General features: G+C 38.8%; 1 protein-coding gene across 2 annotated transcripts in view; it reads left to right on the top strand.

Annotated features, from left to right (window-relative positions):
* Positions 1 to 24,626, top strand: part of DDX1 (DEAD (Asp-Glu-Ala-Asp) box helicase 1) — a 37,842-nt gene that overhangs the window by 2,069 nt on the left and 11,147 nt on the right. Inside the window, exons 2-16 of one of the 2 annotated variants that reach the window (XM_011971440.1) lie at positions 1,592 to 1,643; positions 1,939 to 2,002; positions 3,186 to 3,215; positions 3,832 to 3,928; positions 6,432 to 6,479; positions 9,273 to 9,356; positions 9,910 to 9,993; positions 10,532 to 10,608; positions 11,142 to 11,214; positions 12,692 to 12,768; positions 12,891 to 13,005; positions 13,938 to 14,076; positions 17,702 to 17,762; positions 22,024 to 22,122; positions 22,989 to 23,078. In XM_011971440.1, coding sequence (XP_011826830.1) covers positions 1,592 to 1,643; positions 1,939 to 2,002; positions 3,186 to 3,215; positions 3,832 to 3,928; positions 6,432 to 6,479; positions 9,273 to 9,356; positions 9,910 to 9,993; positions 10,532 to 10,608; positions 11,142 to 11,214; positions 12,692 to 12,768; positions 12,891 to 13,005; positions 13,938 to 14,076; positions 17,702 to 17,762; positions 22,024 to 22,122; positions 22,989 to 23,078 — 1,190 coding nt within the window. The remainder of the gene's footprint in view (positions 1 to 1,591; positions 1,644 to 1,938; positions 2,003 to 3,185; positions 3,216 to 3,831; positions 3,929 to 6,431; positions 6,480 to 9,272; positions 9,357 to 9,909; positions 9,994 to 10,531; positions 10,609 to 11,141; positions 11,215 to 12,691; positions 12,769 to 12,890; positions 13,006 to 13,937; positions 14,077 to 17,701; positions 17,763 to 22,023; positions 22,123 to 22,988; positions 23,079 to 24,626) is intronic. The other variant, XM_011971442.1, reaches the window with a different exon arrangement.

The raw sequence follows: 24,626 nt of genomic DNA, 5'->3' as shown, positions 1-24,626 counted from the left end.
TGTTGTTTCTTGTTGTAAAACAGTTTTGCAAACGGCTTCAGCTTGCAGTATTCCGTATGCAGTAAGAACACACCACTCCTTTGTTTCAAGCAGTTTGCATTTTAGGAGAGAGAACATAGACTGTAATACAGGTTAATTCTTAGGAAGGTCTGCCTGGATATTCAACTTTAGATCTTCATTAGTTTATCTGTGGATTTTTTTTTTTTTTTCCTGAGGAGATTAACAGTTAGGAGAGTTGCCAGGCACAGTGGCTCATGCCTGTAATCCCAGCACTTTGGGAGGCCAAAGTGGGCAGATCATGAGGTCAGGAGATTGAGACCATCCCGGCTAACATGGTAAAACCCCGTCTCTACTAAAAATACGAAAAAGAATTAGCCGAGCATGGTGACATGTGCCTGTAGCCCCAGTTACTCGGGAGGCTGAGGCAGGAGAATTGCTTGAATCTGGAAGACGGAGTTTGCAGTGAGCCGAGATCATGCCACTGCACTCCAGCCTGGGTGACAGAACGAGACTCTGTCTCAAAAAAAAAAAGAGTTAGGAGAGCCTTCTTTTTTGAAAATGATGATCCTTCTCATCTGATGCAACGAAAAAGCTACATAATTTTATAAATAATATTTTCAGTCTGTACGTTTGCTTTATGCCTTTTCACAATGGCAAGAAATACAGAATTTCAAAATTGGTATTTCTGGGGCTTGTGAATATTTGACTTTTTTTTATAGGAATACGTATTTTTATAATAAAAGCTATATTTTATAAATACAGACTTAAAAGTCACTTCTCATTTGGAAGGAAAGTTTAAGTAATCCAACTACTCCATATGTTAATTACCCTCTAGAGTTCATATGAGAAATGATAAAATGACAAAATCCAGTTAGAAACAACTCATCTCTATTCATTTAGGATAGGTCTTGAAGTAGAATTATTGAAATATGTATACAGTTAAGAACAGAGCAGTTCTTCAGCTGACATTTCCAGATGCCCATGTTTTTACCGCTGGCCCCTCCCTCTTCAGTTAATCAGTTAATCAGGCTGCCAATAAATGCGGGTGCTCTCCACTTGTCTATTCATTTTTCTCTGATTGCTGAAGGTATTCACATGGTCCTGGAGTAGCCAAGGTACATAATATCTAATGTAAAGAGATTATCTCTAAATGCGCACATTATCTCTAAATTATCTCTAAATGCAACAACCCTGTCTATGCTTCGCAGACTTTTCACGAGTCATAAGAGGTAAATAAGCACTATAGTGGCTACAGTTTATTAGGTGACAGCCATGCTCCAGTTGCATTACATTATTATCTCTGGTCTTCATATAGCCCTCCAAGGTAGGCAATATCAGCCCTGTTTTGTGTGGAGAAAACAGATTTATAGCCTTGCCTAAGGTCACTTGCTAATAAGTGAGAACTTAGATTTGAACTCAAGTCTTTCTCCAGAACTTGTGCTCTTTCAACAGTGCCGCGCTCAGTAGATTTGATGTAACTGAGCTATCCTTCAAAATCTTTACCCTGTTTTTGAATAGTAATTTTGAGAGCACTGCAATTTATGATTTCAATTCAGTATATGTGATTTTTAAAATCAATGTTTACTTTCAGAGATGGGTGTTATGCCTGAGATTGCACAAGCTGTGGAAGAGATGGATTGGCTGTAAGTACATAAAGCTTAAATGTACCTGGGAGAGGATGTTATAATTTAAACAGTTGTTAGTGATTTTATCCAATATTTTTGTGTCTAGTTGGATAAGTGAAATTCAGTTCTTTTGTGTGATTTTCTAAATTATGGAAAGTTTCCTTTTTTCAACCTTGACGTATTTCTAGTGGAATAGGATGGATCATATTTACCACGTAAAATTTTCTTTTAGGCCTAAAGTTTAACATGACTTAATTTGCTTAGGTGATTTTTTTTTCCAATAACTAAAATTCTTCAAATATGATTCTTTTAGCCTCCCAACTGATATCCAGGCTGAATCTATCCCATTGATACTAGGAGGAGGTGATGTACTTATGGTAAGTTCAAATTTGGTGAGGTGATTGGGAGCTGGGGACACACTCTAAGAATTGCATAGGCTTAAATATGATACTTTAACTTTATTCACAAACATTTATGATACATATACTGTATTCAGAGCATTAGGTAAAAGCTTCAAACAGATAAATATTTACCCTTGAGAAGCTTAAACCAACTAGGGCAATAAGACATGTGTAGGAATGAATCTCATATCAGAGAGAATGTGGCTCCTTCATAAGAGATGCAGAGTAGTGCGGAATTTGAGTGGGACTCCGGTTATCCTTTTGCTTTAGGGATCATAGGGACTGCTTAGAAGAAGTAGATTTCTTTTATTTATTTATTTTTTTAAAAAGGCCAAGCTCTATTGCCCAAGCTGGAGTGCAATGGTGTGTTTATAGTTCACTGCAGCCTCAAACTCCTGGGTTCAAGCAATCTTCCTATTTCGGCCTCCCAATTAGGTGGGACTACAGGTACACACCACCACATCCAGCTAATTTATTGTATTTTTTGTAGAGACAGGGTCTCACTATGTTGCCCAGTCTGTTCTCCAACTCCCAGCCTCAAGCAATCCTCCTGTCTTGACCTTCCAAAGTGCTGGAGTTATAAGCGTGGGCCAGATTTTTGACAAGGCAAGATAAAAGGGAAATGCTTTTTAGGTAGAAAGAATACCAACAAAACAGCGAATGGTAGAATGTACGATATGACTCTGGAATACTTCAGTTGGATGGTAGCATAAAATATGTGTCTGAGCAGGGATAAACTTGAAATAAAATGGTAGAGAGATAATGGGTCAGATTATTTGGGCTCTTTCTCAAGTGTCCTGTTAAAGAATTTGAGTATTAGTCTTCCCATGAAGACTAATTTGAGTAGCAGATTATAGTATAGTTCTGGGATTAGATGTTGTTTGGATACTTTTATAATAATCTAGATTAGAATGATGAGAGCTTCCATTTGAATGGTAGCAATGGGAAAGGAAAGGGAAGAGAAGATTCTTAAAGGTATGGGAAAGGTAACAAAATGGGCTATAGTCGGAGTTGACAGAGGAAGCCTGGATAATCTGGAGGCGCTGTGAAAATAAAGGTAGCCGGTCAAATGTTAAAGATTTCTACATATTATGGTGTTAATTTGATCTGTTTAATAGACAACTTAATCTGTAAAATCAACTTTTTTCCTCTTATTCAGGCTGCAGAAACAGGAAGTGGCAAAACTGGTGTAAGTAATAAATTATATTTACTTACTCTCTAAAAGTTGAATTTTAAAGTAGCTTTGAATAGTAGTTTTTACTTTGAAGTATTTAATAAAATAGCAACCTCCAAAAGGTAAGAAGTTAATTACTTGCCACTGAAAATGATATTTTTGTTGCCAGCTAATTATGAAGAGCTACAAAAAAGTATGAGCTTAAGAATATAGTTTTAAATGGGTGTTAGGGAGTTACAGTAACTTTAGTGTTTATACTCACTTCTGAATTTTAATATGATGACACCTAAAATATAAAGGTTACATACAAAAGTTGATCTCCTGTTGGCCTAGACTAGAGAAATAATTTGTCAGACTGGATGATATTTTTCCTCTTTAGTGTAGGTTCATTCTACTGTTCTCCATTGTTTTATCATTTTGTGCTGTTAGCTGCATCCTATTTCCTTCATTCGGTCCACTCTGTTGTCTGACTGGTATTTTTTTTTTTTTTTTTTTTGGGCAAATGAAATTGTAGTACCAATCTGGAATATGTATAATTATTTGATGTGCATAACTTTTGTCATTTATGTTGGTTATTAAACTGTTGTTAGTATCTGAATACTAATATAGAAACCTTTTGTTTCTTTGACAGGCTTTTAGTATTCCAGTTATCCAGATAGTTTATGAAACTCTGAAAGACCAACAGGAAGGCAAAAAAGGAAAAACAACAATTAAAACTGGTGCTTCAGGTAATTTTTATAAATTGATATTTCCTTTTATATAAATCATCGATTCTTATCACTGGCAGTTAGGAATGTGAGATTTGGGTATGCGGTTTTAAAATATTGTCAATATCTGAGGGGTGGTATTGGGGTCTGGAACCCTGGAAACCAGGGATGCTAAATGTCATTGAGAGCCGAAACACTGCAAGGTTGTCCCTCCTAAAATACTAGTAGTGTTCCCTTTGAGAAAACACTGGCATTTTGGAGATTACATTTCGATATTTTAGTGTTTTTAACTTTATAACTTTCTATGCTTAATACTAAAGGAAAATAGGTACATATTACAAAAATATTAAGGAAAGATTTTACAAATAATTTTTAGAGTAAAATCCCATGCTGGTGGGAAGTATTGCCTTAGAGGGAATAGAGGCGTTTTTTTTCCTCTAAGATAAGAAGGGAATCACCTAGGAAGGTAAAATATAAATTTTAAAGTTGTTTCTTATGTGCAATCCTATCTACATGGAAATTGGTCTTTTTATTAGGTTTCTGATACTGTCTCTACCATAAACAATCTTACTGCAGTTTCTTTATCTTTAAATGGTGTTGCTTCTGTTGAATGGTTTCTAAATTTCATTCTATCTTAATTAACCTTTTGTTATATTTTAATCATATTTATTCCATATTTTAAGTCACTCTTGTTTCATTATACAAAACAGGATTGTTACAAAATAGCAAGTTGAAGACCAGTGAACCTGGCATATTAACATATTCTTTTCAGTTGTTTGAGAGTAATGTTATACATAAGATGTATAAAGTAGAATCTATGAATTCCTGTAAATTAATTATGAGATAGATAATTGATGTAACTTTTTACACTATTGGCCTATTCTAAAATAGTTTCAGAACTTGTAACAACTGTGCCGTCATTTATGAGAAATGGTGGTAAAACAAAACACTCCTAAAGAAGAATAACCATAGTGATAATGGTTCTAAAAGTCACATCCTGTGAGGAATAAAGAAAGTAGAAAGTTAAACATGGAGAAGAAGTAAAAATGGAGATGGGATAATTGTTAAATTATTGAAGAGAACTAGAGAGAAAATAATTATTCTAGAAAGTAGGACCAGGATCAATTAGAAATAGTTTAGATGAAGATGTCTGTTTAACTTAAAGTACTTCCTAATAGCTACATTGAGCCACAATGCAAGGGAGAACCTCAAAGTTATTTCTCCAATGTTCAAAGTGTTTAAGCTGATGATGGATATCTTTTGACCAGAAATAATTTAGGAAGGATTTCTACCCCGAATGGAAAGTTGGGCTAGAAAGCACGTAGGGCTCTCTTTATTACAATTCTTAGTTTATATATATACATACATCTTAACAGACTATTAAGATGTGTCAGAAAAGGAATATGCCAATCCTATGAAAGGGAGGATGAAAAAAATGTGTTTCTTTTGAATGTGGTATTGAATTAAGATAAACGACTTGCTTTTCTTTTGATAGTTACAAGATAATTAGATTCTGAAATGTTGATCAGTTATTTCCTTTGTAATTGAAGTCAACTTGTTTAGTTACCTAAACTTCATTTTAGTAGTGACCTAGGAGTAAGGACAGAGATCAGTATCATCTGATACGGAGCACACTGAAGCAAGCAAGTGAGGAAATAAGGTTTTAGGTCCGAATAGACCAGTGATGATTATCTTCAACGTGTCTGATTTTTCAATTGCGTTTTTGCTTTTAATAAAAACAGGTTTTAGGCTGGGCGTGGTGGCTCAAGCCTGTAATTCCAGCACTTTGGGAGGCCGAGATGGGCGGATCACGAGGTCAGGAGATCGAGACCATCCTGGCTAACACGGTGAAACCCCATCTCTACTAAAAAATACAAAAAACTGGCCGGGCGAGGTGACAGGCGCCTGTGGTCCCAGCTACTCGGGAGGCCGAGGCAGGAGAATGGCGTAAACCCGGGAGGTAGAGCTTGCAGTGAGCAGAGATCCAGCCACTGCACTCCAGCCTGGGCGACAGAGCAAGACTCCGTCTCAAAATAAAAATAAAAATAAAAATAAAAACAGGTTTTACTTGTGTATTCTAAATATATAAAACCATATTGAATCTAGAGGAATTAAGGTATATAAAATACTTGCTTTTTTTAATAGAGGATTTTATTTATTTTATTATTATTATTATTATTTTTTGAGATAGAGTGTCACTCTGTCGCCCAGGCTGGAGTGCAGTGGCACAATCTCGGCTCACTGCAACCTCCGCCTCCTGGGTTCAAGCGATTCTCGTGCCTCAGACTCCTGAGTAGCTGGGATTACAGTCACATGCCACCATGCCTGGCTAATTTTTGTATTTTTTTAGTAGAGGCGAGGTTTCACCATGTTGGCCAGGCTGGTCTTGAACTCCTGACCTCATGTGAACCACCCACCTCAGCTTCCCAGAGTGCTGAGATTGCAGGCGTGAGTCACTGCACCCGGCCAAGCATTTTAAGTTTTATGTATCTGGGGGTAACTTTTCTTATTTTAATTTGTTTAGTGCTCAACAAATGGCAGATGAACCCATATGACAGAGGATCTGCTTTCGGTAAGTGGATAGGCTTTCCACCAGCTCATTTGTAATTCAGAAACTTAAAAAAATAATACATGAGAACACCAAGTAAATAAAATTAAGATTTAATTTACCAGATATTAGAATGTAGTCACTATCATTAAACAGTATAGAACTGACATAGGAATAGACAGTGGAATATAATGGAAATAAATCCCAGTATATTTGAGAAGTTATATGCAGGAAAAATAATTATATTTCATTTCAATGAGAAAAAAGGATGATTTATTAGGTAAAGGGTGCTGGCACAATTGGTAATCCATCTGGCGCAATATAAAATTGACTTCTATCATATCATAATTAGAAATTCCATATGTATTTAGGACTTAAATATATATGTATGAATTTGAATACGGAAAACTACATGTATAATTTAGCAGTGGCCTAACCCAAATAGAAAATGCAGAAATTATAAAAGAAAGTATTTATAGGGTGGAGTTGGACAGTCCTCCTTCTTGGGGTTAACAGACCTTACAGTGGCTTTTATCCAATCCACCAGGCTGGCTGTTTGCCTGCGAATAACCTCCATCATGCATAGAGCCTTCTGTGGTTGTTCCATAGTGAGCAATGAGACCTGCATCAACCCAAACATGCCCTTCTATTCTGCTGCATTTAAAACCAAAGACACTTTCCTAAAGGAGTTACTCTCAGAGTACATTTTCGTAAAGGCTCCTTAGGAAGCTTATGATACTGATCTACAAAATGAAACAGTTCCTTCACACTATCCCCTCCAATTTCAGAGTTTTTTGGTTTTGCTCTTCCCCACATTGACTGCCTTCTTGGAGACCACAGGTCTTAGTACTTTTTGTTGGCCCTGCATAATTTTTCCCTTGGGGTTCAGCTTTGAAGCTGGTGACCAAAGCTCAGATGGACTGAAATCGGAATGTGGTCTCACATCAAGGGCTGACCCAGCACTCTTTTACTTCATTTTAGCTATTACAGATAATAGCAACCAAAAGACTGTATACTTTTTTCTTTCTTACTTGCATTTTCTTTTTTTTTTTTTGAGAAGGATTCTCGCTCTGTCGCCCAGACTGGAGTGCAGTGGCGCGATCTCGGCTCGTTGCAAGCTCCACCTCACGGGTTCTTATTTGTGTTTTCTTATGCATCCAGTGAACCAGCTCCTTGGAGTTGGATCCAACTCTAAATTCCACTGATAACTGTTACCATTAGTAACTGAGTGTAGCACAGCTGTGGCTCCATACCGTAGGTGATCTTCTGGCCACCAAGAAACCAAAAGTTCCTCATCCCCTACCCTTTTATCCTTTTCTTTTCAAACCACATTTCTGTGAGCCAAGGCAGTTCTAGCAAACCCTGATTCTGACACCAGTTCTGAGAATATAGAGAAATAAATAAACTCCATTTTTCCCTATATACTCTCACAGCATGCTTCTGACAGCAGATGTGTGGGGTTTTTCCCCACAAGTCAAGCAAGCAGTCAGTGAGAACTGATGGAGTAAGTAACAGACACGTGTTTGTTTATTCATGGTTTCCTCTACTTTCCCATTATGGTTTCTTCCAGCTGAGAACTGTAATTCAATTCAATTCTGACACCATCTCCATGAAGAGAGCATCATATCCCACAGGTTGAGGGCTCAGTCACACAAGACTGTCCCCCACATCTGATGTCCGGGTTGTGGCTTATGCTTCTAACCAATTGGCTATAAATCAGCGTTCCTACAACTCCTTCCTCAGGTTCAATTAATTTGCTAGAGTGGCTCACAGAACTTGGGAAAATTTGTTTACTGGTTTATTTTTAAAGCTATTACAAAGGATACTGATGAAGAGATGCATAGGTTGAAGTACCGGAGGGGGCTTGGAGCTTCTCCCCTCCCTGGGCGTGCCACCCTTCATGAACCCTCATGTGTTCGGCTATCCTGGAAGCTCCTAGATAACTTTTTAAAAGTTCAGTTTTACATAATTCAGTACCTATGTGGGTAAGAATTCATACTTTGAATAATTTAATTTCTGAAAAGTATAGGAAGATGTGTGTTGAGGTGCTTAACAGTTTGTTCTACTTTCAAGTACAGAATATGAGTTGGAAAGATGAACCAGGACGGAAGTTATAGTTTTTTTCCAGTACAGACAAAAGCTGAATCTTTACTTAAAACCATTTAGCACCTACTATGTGGACATCACTCAGACTGATCATGATGTATAATATAGAATATACCTCATCTTTTAGAGCCCTTATAATATTAGCAAGTAACAAACATATGCTTATTTACTCATGCTTTCCCCTACTTTCCCATTATGGTTTCTTCCATGGATTGAGGAACAAGCTAGAGACAGTTCTGTTATCTTTTAGTTACATAGTCGCTCAAGCTCTAAGTATAAAATCAGGATAACAAATATTGGTGAGGGGTGGTGCATCATCCTTGAGTACGTTTCTTTAAAGGACTCTAGAGAATAGTTATCTAAGCACATTTGTATTCATGGTGCAACTACTATTAGTGCACGTCAGGTTAAGAGCTGTGTTGAATCCTTTCTAGACTTGCTGTAAAATCTTACCTTAGTTAACAGATGGCAGCATAGAAAATAGCCCCCAACATAGCCAAGGACACCCAGGGAATGAAATGGTTAATTACACTTGGTAAATACTATCACTTAAGAATCAGTAAGTCTCAGTCTCTGGAACATTGCAACAAGGAAGGAATTATCTTGTTAGGGAGACTGAATGATTTTTTTTTGGTTGGGGGGGCGGGTGGGAATGTATGATTTATAAAACCTTTACTGACGTGTTTTTCTGTATTTTCTTCTCAAATCCAGCAATTGGGTCAGATGGTCTTTGTTGTCAAAGCAGAGAAGTAAAGGAATGGCATGGGTGTAGAGCTACTAAAGGATTAATGAAAGGTATTTGAACAGCATCTGCACTTGTGTAAACTTTTGAGGCAATATATTAATACATGAGGGTTTGTTGTTGTTGTTTGTTTGTTTGTTTTTGAGACAGAGTCTCGCACTGTCACCCGGACTGGAGGGCAATAGCACCATCTTGGCTCACTGCAACCTTCATCTCCTGGGTTCAAGTGATTCTCCTACCGCACCTTCCCGAGTAGCTGGGATTACAGGCGCCCACCACCATGCCTGGCTAATTTTTGTACTTTTAGTAGAGATGGGGTTTTACCCTGTTGGCCAGGCTGGTTCTGAACTCCTAACCTCAGGTGATCTGCTTGCCTTGGCCTCCCACAGTGCTGGCCGCAGGCGTGAGCCATTGCGCCTGGCCCATGAGTTTTTAAAAATAGCTTTAAGTCAAGGATCTGGGAAGGTGTTTGATGGTACAAATATACCTATAATTCTTCATTTGGTACATAACAGTGTAATTCAGAAACATTGGGAAGGTGGCTTCATGGTAAATGAATTATGCGTGTGTGATTTATGTAAATCTCAATGTATCTTACCCTTGTAGGGAAACACTACTATGAAGTATCCTGTCATGACCAAGGGTTATGCAGGGTCGGGTGGTCTACCATGCAGGCCTCTTTGGACCTAGGTAAGTGTTTCTAAAATAACTGAATTGATTGAGTTACATTTGGGGGTTAATATTTTATTATTTGGGGAAGCAAAATAATAAATTTAACCATAAAAAGTTTTTATTTTAAAGATATGGAAATAATATTTGTCTGTACCCCACCCTGTCCCAAAAAAGATTTGAAGGAACTTACAAAAAGTACAGGTATTATAGCAGTATGAAATGAGGGTTAAGACTCTGAATGGAGTCAGGGTAAAGTTAGTGTGTGTGAATCTGTACCACACGGTCCCGTATAGATGCTTCACGTTATTGTAAACTTGCATCTGAATTTCTTACTGGCCAAAGCAGAAAGGGATGCAGTATCACTGGTGTCCCTAGTCTCACACAAGCTGTGTGACCTAAGCACTGTTTAGTTTTTTGTAGGATTCAGAAACTTAAGGAATAGTTTTCCTGTGGGTTCATGAAATGGACATACTTTGTGAATAAAACTGCTTCTTTTACAGGTCTTTTAATTTTATATTTTGTCTTGTCAGAAAAGTAAAATGTTTTTTAAATTTAGGTACTGACAAGTTTGGATTTGGCTTTGGTGGAACAGGAAAGAAATCCCATAATAAACAGTTTGATAATTATGGAGAGGTAAGCAATTATGTTATCAACTCCAACATGGCATAAGTAAGTTTTCTTGCAAACTTAATCACTCATGACAGAATGAGGGTGTAATCAGCAGATTTTCTGTATATTTTCCACAGAAAGTTTGGATTTGGACTTCAGTGAAGAAATATTGTCAAGCTAGATAAATATGTAGTAGTTATAATTTTTCTTTTATGCCATTTGTTATCCCCTCCAAAATACATTACATTGTCTTCTCTTTTCACCTCATTTTGATTTTGGTTTTGATACCTGTTATTCTCTTTTCTTATTTTTGATCATGATTAATCTAAATATAGTTCATCTGGTGAGCTGAAATCTACAGTAATGTGAATCAGCCTAAATATGTTGATTCTCACAAGCCTGTCAAATGCTTATACTATTGTATTGTCATATGCTCTAATAGGCATTTTTGATTTAAATAATTATTTTGAAACACACATACTTTTGATGCAGCTATATTTTAACTTTATTTAAGAATGTGCTTTCTATTAATAGCATTTGACTTTCCGGTATTCTAGGAATTCACTATGCATGATACCATTGGATGTTACCTAGATATAGATAAAGGACATGTCAAGTTCTCCAAAAATGGTAAGCTCTATAGGGATCTTAGTAGTGAAAAGATATATGGTATTCAATAATTGTAATTTTTAAAAATCCCCCCACCCTCTTTTTCAAATCCCTGTCCCTCCCTCCCTGCCTTCATTTGAACAAATATTTATTGAACATTGACTATGTTTGAGGTACCCTGGTAAGTACTGGAGGCACGGAAGAAAATGGAATAGACATTTGGGGCTTACACACTAGTGGTGAAAGACAGACATATAATACCATGTTAGGTGGTAATAAGTGCTGTGAAGGAGGGTATAAAGCAGGGGAAGGAAGTGGAGAGCCATAGCGGTTTGGGGGTTTGTGCTTTTGTGTCGGGCAGCCAGAAGGCTTGATAAGGTGACATTTAAGTAGAGATCCGAATGAACTGGGTGGTGGGCCGGGCAGATATCTGCAAAGAACATTTCAGACCGAGGGAATAGTAAATGTGGATGCCCTGAGATGGACGCGTGCTTGAGGTGTCTGAGTCACAGCGAGGAAGCCACTGGATCTGGAGTGCTCTGGGGATAAAGGACGGTGATAGAATGTTAGATCAGTGAGGTGGTGAGGCCAGGCCATGGAGAGCCATATGGGCCATGATCTAAACTTTGGTTTTTATTTTGAGTAAAATAGAAAGCCATGAGGGTTTTGAGCAGAGGAGTGGCATCATCTATCTTTAGTTTAACAGTACTATTCTGGCTGCTTTGTTGAAGACACGTTGGAGGGTGGGGTGAGATTGCCTAGGGAATGAGGGTAGATAAAGAGAAGAAGAGATCTGAGGCCTGGGTTCCTGTGGTTAGAGGTCAGCAAATTGAGGAGAATGCAGCAGAGGGGAATGTGGAGGAAGGCCAGGAGGAGAACCAAGAAAGCATGGGTCCTGCAGTCCCGGTGAAGGAAGTGTTTGAAGGATCAGGGAGCAATCACTGTGTCCAGTGCTGTGGGTGGACCTAGTCTAGCAAGATGAAGAATGTGCATTAACTGCTGCATTTGACAAGTGGAAAGCATTAGAGAGCTGTTTTGGTGGAGCGAAGGGGTGAGGGTGGGAGGCCTCCTAATAAGGAGCCAGTTCAATAGAGAATGAGGTGAAAGGAAGTGGATGAAGTGTAAATGGAAATTGGAGTTTCACTACAAAAGGGAGAAGAAAAATGGCAGGTAAATGGAGGGAGAGGTGGGTTCAAGGGAGATTTTCTTGTGTATTTTACTGTGAGAGTATGTTTATATGCTTTGGAATGTCTAATGGAAATGATCTTGTAGACAGAGAATAATGAAAAATGTAGAGGGGTAGAGGTGACAGTTTCAGGAGTAAAGTGAAAAAATGAAGAAGCTGGCCTTAGGCAGCACAGTTTATCCATGGTGACAGGAGAGAGGCATGAATGCAGGTAAGCTGGTAGATTTGACAGTGTCAGCATGAGGAAGGTCTTTTCTGATTGTTTCAATCTCTCTCTCTCTCTTTTTTTTTTTTTTTTGTTTGTTTTTTAAGGAAAAGATCTTGGTCTGGCATTTGAAATACCACCACATATGAAAAACCAAGCCCTCTTTCCTGCCTGTGTTTTGAAGGTAATTAGGAATCTAGTGAGAAAAAATTTGCTGTGGTTATAAGCTGCTTGCTCTTCATTATTTTGTATACGATGGTTTCAATTAGGGGAAGAATTTTAATTTTCTCTTTTATTCAATGCTAGAATGCTGAACTGAAATTTAATTTCGGTGAAGAGGAATTTAAGTTTCCACCAAAAGATGGCTTTGTTGCTCTTTCCAAGGCACTGGATGGTTACATTGTCAAATCGCAGCACTCAGGTATTATACCTGCAAGGGTAAGGATTTCTAGAATAGTGAAAATAATTGGTGAGAACTCCAGTAAGTAGGGCTTCTCATAGTGAGTTACATATACTTTTCTTGCTGGTTTGGTCACATATCTTTTTTTAACTCACCAGTAACATTCATTTTTAAAACCTAATTCATAAACTCTTAAGTATTCGGTTTCAGTGTAGGCATTTTGGGATCCCAATCATAATGGTAATGATATCTAATATTCATAGAATGTGTGCTTATTCAGTGCCAGGGCACCACGCTAAGTGCTTTACATGGTTTAGTCTTCACAATAACTGTATAAGGTAGTAGTTTTCCCATTTTACAGGCAAAGAACCTAAAGAATAGGGACTTTAAGTGACTTGCCCAAGGTCACAGAGCAAATAAGTAGTAGAACTGAATTCAAATCTAAGCAGTCTGACTTCAAAATTTATACTCTTATCCATTGTATATTTAATATATTTCAATTATTTAAAGTACATTTCATAACCTGTTTACTTTGTCACAAGTGAGTCATTTTTTTTTAGACATATCAATCAATTAGAATTATTTTAAGTAGATTTTTGTTGTTTTAAGAGAGGGAATCTCACTGTGTCACACAGGCTAGAGTGTAGAGTGCTGTGTCACCATCATAGCTTGCTGCAGCCTTGAATACCTGGGCTTAAGTGATTGTCCCACCTCGGGCTGCCCAAAGTGCTAGGATTACAGGTGTCAGTCACCCCAGTGGCCCAAATAGTTTTAATTTAAAGTAGGCTTCGCGTGTTTTAGAAATCCGAGCTTTATTTTGTTTGACTGTCTTCTCTACTTTTTGACAATTATTATTTAAAATGTTGATATTAGAGTATTTGTCCTAATGTTCCATAAGTAACAGTGTTATAAAGCGTGATTTGAATGTGTTCTTGTCTTTTTTATTCCCTAAGGTAATGCACAGGTGACACAAACAAAGTTTCTCCCCAATGCTCCGAAAGCTCTCATTGTTGAACCTTCCCGGGAGTTAGCCGAACAAACTTTGAATAACATCAAGCAGTTTAAGAAATATATTGATAATCCTAAATTAAGGTAAATCTTCCTTTTGTGCTGAAATGCTTATTGTCTTTTGGTTTGAAGTTTTTTGGAAGAAGAATAAGGTAGAGAAAAATGAAGTAGAATTTCAGTGTGTATATGTAATACACGTGTGTGAGTATGTAAATATACTTTAATAATTTCTGTATAAAACTCCTGTTTATTTGCTAAATGATAAATATGTGTTTTTTCCCCGTGTCTCTTATATGAAAAGTCATGGTTACTAAACAGCATTGGAGTAAAAATCTAATTTTTTTTTTTTTCTGAGATGGGGATCTCAGTCTGTCGCCCAGGCTGGAGTGTAGTGATATGATTGTGGCTCACTGCAACCTTGACCTCCTGGGTTCAAGCACTCCTCCCACCTGAGTAGTTGGGACTGCAGGCACATGCCACCTTTGTAGAGACAGGGTTTCACTATGTTGCTTAGGCTAGTCTCAAACTCCTGGGTGCAAGTGATCCTCCTGCTTCAGCCTCCGAGAGTGCTGGGATTACAGGCATGAGCCACTGCACCTGGCCCTAACAGTTTTTTGAAGAAAGGATTTCATTCAATGTTCAATTTATTTTTGCCCTAAATCTGTATAGAAAGTGTGCCACTCTATTTCTAGCGTGTTAGTAAACTTGGCGAGGTTTATTCTAGACTGCATCACGGTGGTGGCTTTCTTCCATTTGGGCATTCAGATTGGTCACTGTCTAGTTATAGGACTCTTTCTACCATTGGAAGGATTAAGTGACAAATTCAGGACCTTGCTCAGTAGCAATCCCTTTGACTTTGAAGAAGGCTATAGCATATAAGTAAAACACTCTGTTAGTGAATTTGACACGATTTTTGTTAATTTTGCCTTTAATTCCTTTTTAAACTTGAAACATTCACACACCATAAAACTCATTATTTGAAGTCTACAATTCAGCCAGCTGCAGTGACTCATTCATGCCTGTATTCCCAATACTTTGCGGGGGCTGAGGTAGGCGGATCACCTGAGGTCAGGAGTTCAAGACCAGCCCAGCCAACACGGTGAAACCCTGTCTCTACTAAAAATACAAAAAGTAGCTGGGCTTGGTGGCAGAGGCCTGTAATCCCAGCCGAGGCATGAGAATTGCTTGAACTTGGGAGGCAGAGGTTGCAGTGAGCCAAGATTACGTCATTGCACTCTAGCCTGGGCAACAGAGCAAGACTCCGCCTCAAAAAAAAAGGTGTACAATTCACTGGTTTTTAGTATATTCACAAGGTTGTGTAACTGTCATCACTGTCAAATTTCAGAAGCTTTGAATGTTTCGACATCACAAAAGCCTGTCATTTTTTTTTTTTTAAGTTTTTTTTTGAGATGAAGTCTCACTATGTTGCCCAGGCTGAAGTGAATGGCTGTTGATGGTGCGATCTTCCTACACTGTAGCCTTGAACTCCTAGACTCAAGGAATTCTGTCTCTCAGCCTCCTGAGTAGCTAAGACTACAGGCATGTGCCACTGTGCCAGGCAGGCCTGTCTTTTTAATATTGATCTTATTTACAGGTTGAACAAACTTAGGGATAAATTATACAAGGTAAAATAATTTCTAATTTAGTTTTGAGGATTGATGCATGTTCCTCATTCAGCAAATGTTCATCTACCTTCTATGTGTGACGTTTTAGGCTGGGCGGGCTTCAACAATGAGAATCAATCTTCCTTTCACAGAATGAAGTGTGAAAGTGTGGGGATAGTATGGAGGGGAGAGAAGCAAAACAAATACGATAAATGCCTTGAGCATACCATGTAACCAGGGCATCTGCTTAGTATAAGACACTCAGGGACCTCTTTATAAAAGGATTTGGGAAGAATGTAAAATGCTAGTGTGAATTGATTTTTGTGCTGTGATTATGTATAAAAATGAACATGATTATAGACAAAAGTTAGAGGGGAAGATGAATAATAAAATCAATTTATTGGTTAAGATGGTGAAGTCATGGGCTACTCGTTTGGTGTTCGGTACAAATGCACATTTTCCTTCTTAAAACCCAGCTGAAGTCGTGATCTTTGAATGAAGCTAAGCTGACTGTCCCAGCCCAGCCCTCTGCCCCTCCTCTGATACACTGACTGTACATGCCTTTTCCTGATCCTTACATACTGTCATGTGTTAGTTTTTCTTACTGTTTAATTTTCTTAATTTTTATTCCTTTTTAAAGCTATATTTGCTTTAAGTTTCTTGCTTTGAATATGCAAAACTTTTCTCTTTCTAACTCAGTTTTACATTCCTTAGAGCAGGAGTGGTTCTTTTATATTCCTCAACCCTATAGTGCTTTGCATACGAGCATAAATTATCATGTATATGTGTGTTTACTTCTGCCAAGTTTATAGGGATAAATATATTTGATTATAAATGTGGATAAAAGTAGAAGTATTAGTACAATAGTCCAAACCTAGGAACTTGAGGACCTTATTTAAAAATATAAAATGTATTGGTTCCCTTCCCTGGATATACTGAATCAGAGTTTCCAGAGAATAGGAATTAGAATCTTTTTTTAAGTTGTTTGTTTTTTTAAGAAAAGCAGCTCCTCCAGGTGATTTTTTTTTGGTTTTGGTTTTATTTTTAAGATGAGGGCTCACTGTGTCATCTAGGCTGGAGTATGGTGGTGCCTCATAGCTCACTGCAGCCTCAAACTCTTGGGCTCAAGCAGTCCTCCCACCTCAGCCTCCAGACTAGCTGGGACTGTAAGCAAGTGCCACAGTGCTTGGCTAATTTTAGTTTTTGTGGAGACATGGTCTTGCTATGTTGTGCAGGCTGGTCTCGAACTCCTGGCCTCAAGCAATCCTTGTGTCTCAGCCTCCCAAAGTGCTGGATTGTAGGTGTAAGCTACTGCATCTGGCCTTTACTCTCCTGATACTATCCTTTGGAAGTCTTAATTTTGATGAAATCCAATTTATCTATTTTTCTCTTTTGTCATGGTGTTTTGATGTTGTAGTTAAGGTAGACTAGGCCTAACCCAAGGTCATGAACATTTTATTTTGTGTTGTCTTCTGAGTTTTATGATTTTAGGTTCTACATTTAGGTCTGTGATACATTTAGAGTTAATTTCTGTGTGTGGCATGAGGAAGGGTTTTAACTTCAGTCTTTTCCATGTGCATTTCCATGTGTCCCAGTGCCAGTGGGCCAGTTGTTGAAATGAGAACCATTCAAACACAAAAGGGTACTGTGAAAAGTGAGTCTTCTTTCACTCCATTCCCCAATTTCTAGTTATCCTTTCTGGAGGCAACGTTTTAAATTGATTTTTGTATTACGTTTTAAATTGATTTTCCTTCAGGGCATTTTATATAAAGTATATATGTCTGAAAACGCAGATTGAAACCAGGTTTTAAAAGACCTTGAATTATCCTAATATAGAAGAATATGTAGATGAGGATTAATTTTTTCCACGTTACAAGCTCACACATTGTCTTTCGTGACTTTACCACACTTCAGCAATGGATACAGCTATGGAGATTTAACTGCTTTGTTTCCCACCTTCCCCAGACTTGTTTTATTGTAGGCTTTTTTCCTCAGTTCCTTTCTCAGCCTTAATTTCCACCTAAAATAAATGGATGCAGATCAAACAATGAAAAGCAGACTTTAATTTTTTTTTTCTTACATTATCATCTTAATATTTATTTCAGGGAGCTTCTGATAATTGGAGGTGTTGCGGCCCGGGATCAGCTCTCTGTTTTGGAAAATGGAGTAAGTTGTAGTTTTAATTTTTAAAACATAATGTCATGGGCTGTTGTTTTGGCAATACAGCTCTATTTTGTTTCAAGAAAATTTAAGTGAGGCTGAAATTAGTGCAAGATCAGAAGAGTATATTTGTTCAAAGACATCTTGCAAGTGTGCCTTTTCTTCTCCCGGCAGTATACAAAGCAGTAGTCTCTCCCAAACCTCTCAGGCAAAATTCCAGCATACGTGATTTTTTGTTGTTTACCCTCTGAACGTTTGAGAATTTCTTTCTGGCCTTCGTGGGTAAAGAGTCATTCTTTTTGGGGAGATAAGTGAAAAAGAAGAAACTGGAGTTAAGAACAAAAGAAGAGGTAAAATAGATTGCAGATAAGGATAGAAGTTCCTGCAGTGGCCCTTGGGAAGGATGAATAATGATAAGACAGTGGGTAGTAGTTCCAGTGAGGAGAGAGATGAGTTCAGTTATGTGTAAGGGGAAGGCGCAAAGGCTGTGCTCAGGCATGCCATTGTGAAGGACAAAGCTAAGAGGATGTAATCTCCAGTGATCTCCACTATTGGAGAAGAAGTTTAGGATTTTTTTTTGAGAAGAGTTTCACTCTTGTCACCCAGACTGGAGTGCCATGGCACGTTCTTGGCTCACTGCAATCTCTGCCTCTTGGGTTCAAGCAATTCTCCTGCCTCAGCCTCCTGTGTAGCTGGGATTACAGGCATCCACCACCACACTGACTAATTTTTTTGTATTTTTAGTAGAGACAGGGTTTCACCATGTTGGCCAGGCTGGTCTTGAACTCCTGACCTCAGGTGATCCGCCTGCCCTAGCCTCCCAAAGTGCTGGAATTACAGGAGTGAACCACCGTGCCCGACTGAAGTTTGGGAAATTTTTAACCGTTTATCAATTCTGTGAAGGTAGGACTTCATGAAATATTTTTCGTATGTGAAATAACTTACAGCTTATAAATTTCTCTTTTATTTCCTTTCCTAAATATTTAATCATTTAAGCTAAACCATCCAATATTGAGTCATGACAAGCAATTATGTCCTTTCTCCAATTTCATTGGTGCTCCTGTCAATCTAAATTTTGTGCCACATGGACTTTACATTTGACCTGGTATGCCATATTAAGAGCAAGGAATCATATTACCATACTTGTTAATACTATTCTGAGTAATATTGCTTTGATACGTTTTTATTTAGTGCTATGGTTTTAATGTCCCCACCAAAACTCATGTTGAAATTTAATTGCCAATGTAATAGTATTGGAAGGTGGGGGCCTTTAAGAGATGATTAGACCGTGCGGGCTTTGTCCTCATGACTGGGTTAATGCCTTTGCTGTAGGAGCGGGTTAGTTATAGCAGAAGTTTGGGCCTGTTTCTTTCTTGCTCCGTTCTGCCATGGGATGACCCTCACTAGTTGCTGCTGACACTATGCTCTTGAACTTGCCAAGCCTCCAGAAATGTGAGAAATATTCTTTTCTTTATAAGTTATCTACTTTGTGATATTCTTTTAAAGCAACAGAAGATAAGCTGAAACATTTAGTGTGTTTTATTTTGTTTTAGTGGTTGTAAGAGAGATTTAACAAGTTTATTCCCAATCTTGCTTCCTCAAACCCATTTTTCCCATAAGATAATATGTTTCTCAATTCCTATTTTCCTAAAGCTTATAGAGTTTTTAGGGAATTAAATCTGCTTTCATCAGGATGTCTTAAAATTTGGTACTAACTTGAAGCAATTGGAAAGGCAGTGTTATTCCAGAGCATTCTTCGCAGAATTCAATTCTACTCTACTTCTTAGCGGATCTACTATGATCTTTTTCTGTTCTTCTATCTTACATTCTCTGCTTCTATTATCTTCCACCACGCTCTGATTCAGCCTTAGCCCTGTGTTGGGTATTATGCTGGGGCAGAAGTCAGCTTGGCAGTGAGAGAGTGGAAGCATTTTAGTTTTCTAATCTTTTAGACTTGCAATATTATGCAAGATGTGCCATTGAGGCCTGATAAAGGTAGGTAGTGCTATCATAAAAATGATATAAATGAAGATGTCTCGCAGGCTTTTCTGATCTAACTGACTTAAAACAAAACCCTGAGAGGCCTTGTCTGTTTTCATGCCCACTTTACCTGCTGAAATTAGGAAGGAGGAAACTCACATGGTTAGAATACTGTACTAAACTGATGTCATAGAACCAGATGGTATTTTGTTCACTGCTGTGTACAGCACCTGTCTCAGTGCTTGGCACATAGTAGATTCTTAATACATTGGACAGATTTTATCTTCACATTTTCAGACAATATTTTCTAGGTTGAACTTGCTTATAATTATCAGTGCAGATGAAACAATAGCATCAGAAATGTCTGCTTTATTTTTCATGGGATAGTAAGTGTCTCCTATTGGATCAAGTTAAAAGTTCATTCAGCACAATGTTCTGTTTATTTGAGGAGTGAGATATTGAAGTAATGGAACTAGAGGAATAACTTTGCTAATAGAAACCAATATTTTTAGTACAGGGTGGAGAAAACAGGTAAAAAAGAATGGAAGTGTTGTTTTTTAATGCCTGTCAATTAAAGAGTAGAGGTTTTGAATTGCCTAATTTACTGAATGATCTTATGTAATACCTTATTTGTGCTCACATGAATACATCATATACACACTTTGTTTATTTTTATTTATTTATTTATTTCTGGAGATAGAGTCTTGTTCTGTCACCCAGGCTGGAGAGCAGTGGTGTGATCTCGGCTCACTGCAACGTCTGCCTCCTGGGTTCAAGCAATTCTCCTGCCTCAGCCTCCTGAGTAGCTGGGACTACAGGCACAGGCCGCCATGCCTGGCTAGTTTTTTTGTGTGTGTGTTTTAGTAGAGACGAGGTTTCACCATTTTGCCCAGCCTGGTCTCAAATTCCTGAGCTCAGGCAGTCTGCCTGCCTCAGCCTCCCAAAGTGCTAGGATTACAGGCATGAGCCACTGCGCTGGCCCGTATACACACTTGAAAAATACCTTCTCTTGCCACGCGCAGTGGCTCACGCCTATAATCCCAGCACTTTGGGAGGCCAAGGCGGGCGGATCACGAGGTCAGGGGATCGAGACCATCCTGGCTAACATGGTGAAACCCCGTCTCTACTAAAAATACAAAACAATTAGCCGGGCATGGTGGCAGGCGCCTGTAGTCCCAGCTACTTGGGAGGCTGAGGCAGGGGAATGGTGTGAACCCAGGAGGTGGAAATCACGCCACTGCACTCCAACCTGGGCATCAGAACGACACTCCATCTCAAAAAAAAAAAACAACACTTCATCTTTATTGACTGCTTTCTAGAAATGGGTCAGGCACTGTACTAAAACCATAACATGTTCTTACTCAGTACTTACAGTAATCCTCTGAGATGGTACTCTTCCCTATTTTTGAAGAGGGCTTATATCAAATATTAAGTTGCCTAAGATCGTATAACTCAGAACTTTACTCTGAAACCTATGTGTCTAATCACCATACCTATGGACTTGACTACAAGATATGTGTGGGAGAATGCAAAATGTTAATTGTTTGTGTACTGGCACCGAGGCTCACTGTTCTCTTCTATGTATGTTTGAAAATTTTTATTTAGTATTCTAAACTTCCATTTTCTCATTGAATAGGAATAATTATAGTAGTATTTACCTTAGTGGTAACATGAAATAAAACGTGTACTTGTAAAACATTTCACAGAGTGCCGGTTCATTATAAGCACTTGACAAATAGTAACTATTACTGTTTTCCTGGACAGTCTGATCACCATTACTATTAACTATAACCAAATTTATTGAGCACCTGGGACACTCTGCATCTGGTGCCTTACGCATCTTATCTCTTAATTATCACAACCATCTTGAAAAGGAGAAGGTATTGCCCCAATTCAAAAATGGAAAAATTGGTACTAGAGGAGATTAAGTAAATTAAGGTCACAGAGCAGAGTAATGGTGGAACTAGGACTTGAGTTCTAGGTTCCATTGAGTTCCAGTAAATTCATCTGATTTTTGCTTGGAAAATATAAATTTTATACATTAGAATGTATATCAGTTAAGGATGTCAAAATCAATTTTGGTCAAAATACCAAAATCTTCACATTAATTTCAAACCAATTATCAGTTTAACATATGCCATTATCTGTAACTCCTTTTTTTTTTAAATAAATTTAGAGTTGACATATGCATGTTTTTCTTTAAAAGTAGACAGTTATTGGTTGCTATTTTAAGGTAATTATACTGTTTCTTTAGTTTTCATTAAGTAGTTGTTTTGCTATTTTTCAGGTAGATATAGTTGTAGGTACTCCGGGAAGACTAGATGACTTGGTGTCAACTGGAAAGCTGAACTTATCTCAAGTTAGATTCCTGGTCCTGGATGAAGCTGTATGTTGAAAGATAAGCATGCTTTTTTAAAAGTTTACTTACATTTTTTGAGATAAAATATATAAAATGAAGAAGAAATATAATTAAGTCATGATCCTACTACCTAATCATTGTTATCAGTTTGGTATATTTTCATATACTCTTTTTATTTATATATTATTTCGTGTAGTTGAAATCAAGATATGAGGAATCTGGGAAAATTTTTAAAAATTTTATGTAATATCATAAGTATTTCCTGTAATTGTTTGTAAATACTTTATAAATGCTGTCTAGTGGTCTATCATATGGCTACTTCAGGTCTATTATATAGCTACTTCATGGTATATTTAATTACTCTTATTACTAGGTATGTAGGTAGGTATGATTTTTACTCCAAATAACCAGCTTTGTTTGTACATACATTTTCTACATACTATAAATTTGTTCCTTGTGTCAGAGATATAAAATGTAGACCATCTGGAAGGACGTAAATGTGTATGAGGCTCTTAGACATACTTCCAAATCATTTTCAAGTTGGGTTTAACTAGTTCCTCAGCACTGAGGGTTTTTAATTTTTTATATGAAAAGTCTGTTGAAGGATATATGTTAGAAGCTGTTGACTGTCATTTTCATTCTAGATTATTAGATTATGGTTTTGGATTATTTGTTGTCACCTCTTCATATTTTAGTCACAAGGAACTTAAAATTGAATTTATAATTTATCTTTAAATATCCAACAAAATAGTTTTGAAAATATAGGACTATGTATATATATGAATTAGTTTCCTTATATTTTGTTTGATTTAGCAAAAAATATTTTTGATACTGATTAAAACTTATTTTCTATACTGATTAAAAATTTAATTTATTCTTTGCTTCTCATACAGGATGGGCTTCTTACTCAAGGTTATTCTGATTTTATAAATAGGATGCACAATCAGATTCCTCAGGTTACCTCTGATGGAAAAAGACTTCAGGTATAAAATTATCAATGCATCTTAAAATACATGTAAACAATTGTTATGTATTAACGTTACGGGATCCTAGGGGGTGTTGATTTTCTGGCTGGAAACCTCTGTGGCCAGTGGTGCCTTAGGCCGAGTTTTACTCAGTTCCGCCCACTTGGCCTGGCAGGCTGTGCTTAGCTCTCACTACCAGCCTGGACCCCATGCCTCCCAAGGGTGAGCCAGGCGCAGAGTGGCGAGGGATGTATGAGCGAACGTGGGGTCTGGCCACTGCGCACAGCCAGGTACACTGGGTAGCTCCAGGCATTGGCATGGGCACCGGCTCTCTGTGGGACTGGTGGCCTGGCCCCCAGGCTTCAGGACTTCCCCAGTTTGAAGGTGGGGCTTCACCGGGGACTAGCCCCCTTCCACCCAGGAGCCTGTCTGCCTCCTGCCGCTGTTCATGGTGCCCAGGCTGTTCATGCCAAGGGGCATCTGTAGGCCAGCACTGGGCTGTCCTCAGCCTGCCTTGGCCATGCTCCCATGTTCGCTGTTACTCAAAGGCTGGAGGCAGCCAGGGTGGCAGTGGGTTGGTGTATCAGTGCTGCCTCAAGTGTGCACACCCAGCTGGGTTGTGACAGCGCCCAAGCTCGGCCTTAACTTTGTTCTGTCATCAGAGTGGGTGTTGACAGCAGAGAGAGGCCAGGCAGCGGGAGCAGACATCTCTGAACCTATTGGGGCAAGGGAGGGCCTTTTAGGGGCCCCCGAGTGCAGAGATGCCTGGGTCCGCAGCTACAACTTGGGCGGCTGCAGCCACGCCTGGGATGGTGGGGCTCCTGCATGCTCCTGGCTCCCACCACCACTCTGGGCCCAGCTCCATCTCAGGGCTCCTCTCTGTCTGCCCCTCTGTGCCCAACCTTGCTGCTCCCCCTGTGGCAGGCGACTCGGCCCAGCCCCATTGAGGTGACTCCCAGGGCAGCGGGCTCCAGGGCCCTCCCAGGGGTGGACTCTGGGGACTGTTCTCCTCCTCTCTGTGCCCTCCCCGCAGCAGTGGCAGGCAAGAGCGGCAACACAGGGCCCGGGTCCAGAGTGGTGGAGACTCTGGGCCTGGGAGTGAGTCCTGCCCAGCTTTGCGAAGGTTGGGGTGGCCCAGTCAGCTGCCTTGGGGATGTGGGGCACAGGGGACCCACCACCACCACTGCAGCTTCCACAGCCGCTCTTGCTGCCACTGCTCGTGGCGCCCCACTGCAGCCAACATGATGGCAGCAGCCACTCCTGACAACCTGCCACTGCCATCATTAATGCTTATGAGCAGGGTCAAAGCATTTTTGTTTGGTGCCCTCTCGTGAAGTTTATTACTATGTAAAATGTTTTCTTTTTGTTACTGGATGAAATAGTATACTCAAAGGTAACATTCTTAAAAGCTGCTTTTAGAAATAGAAGGAAATTTGAGGAAATTTGTTGGGTGTTGCAGAAAACTGTAAGTACAAATTCTTAGTTATTTTGTCCTATAGAACATTTAGGGTTTGTATTCCAGATCATTAGTACTGCTTCCTGTTCGAAGGAAAAATAACTTCAGCT

The sequence above is a fragment of the Mandrillus leucophaeus genome, unplaced genomic scaffold, assembly GCF_000951045.1.
Source record: "Mandrillus leucophaeus isolate KB7577 unplaced genomic scaffold, Mleu.le_1.0 Scaffold122, whole genome shotgun sequence".
In the NCBI taxonomy this organism is placed as follows: domain Eukaryota; kingdom Metazoa; phylum Chordata; class Mammalia; order Primates; family Cercopithecidae; genus Mandrillus; species Mandrillus leucophaeus.
This window is presented reverse-complemented; position numbering and strand designations above follow the sequence as displayed.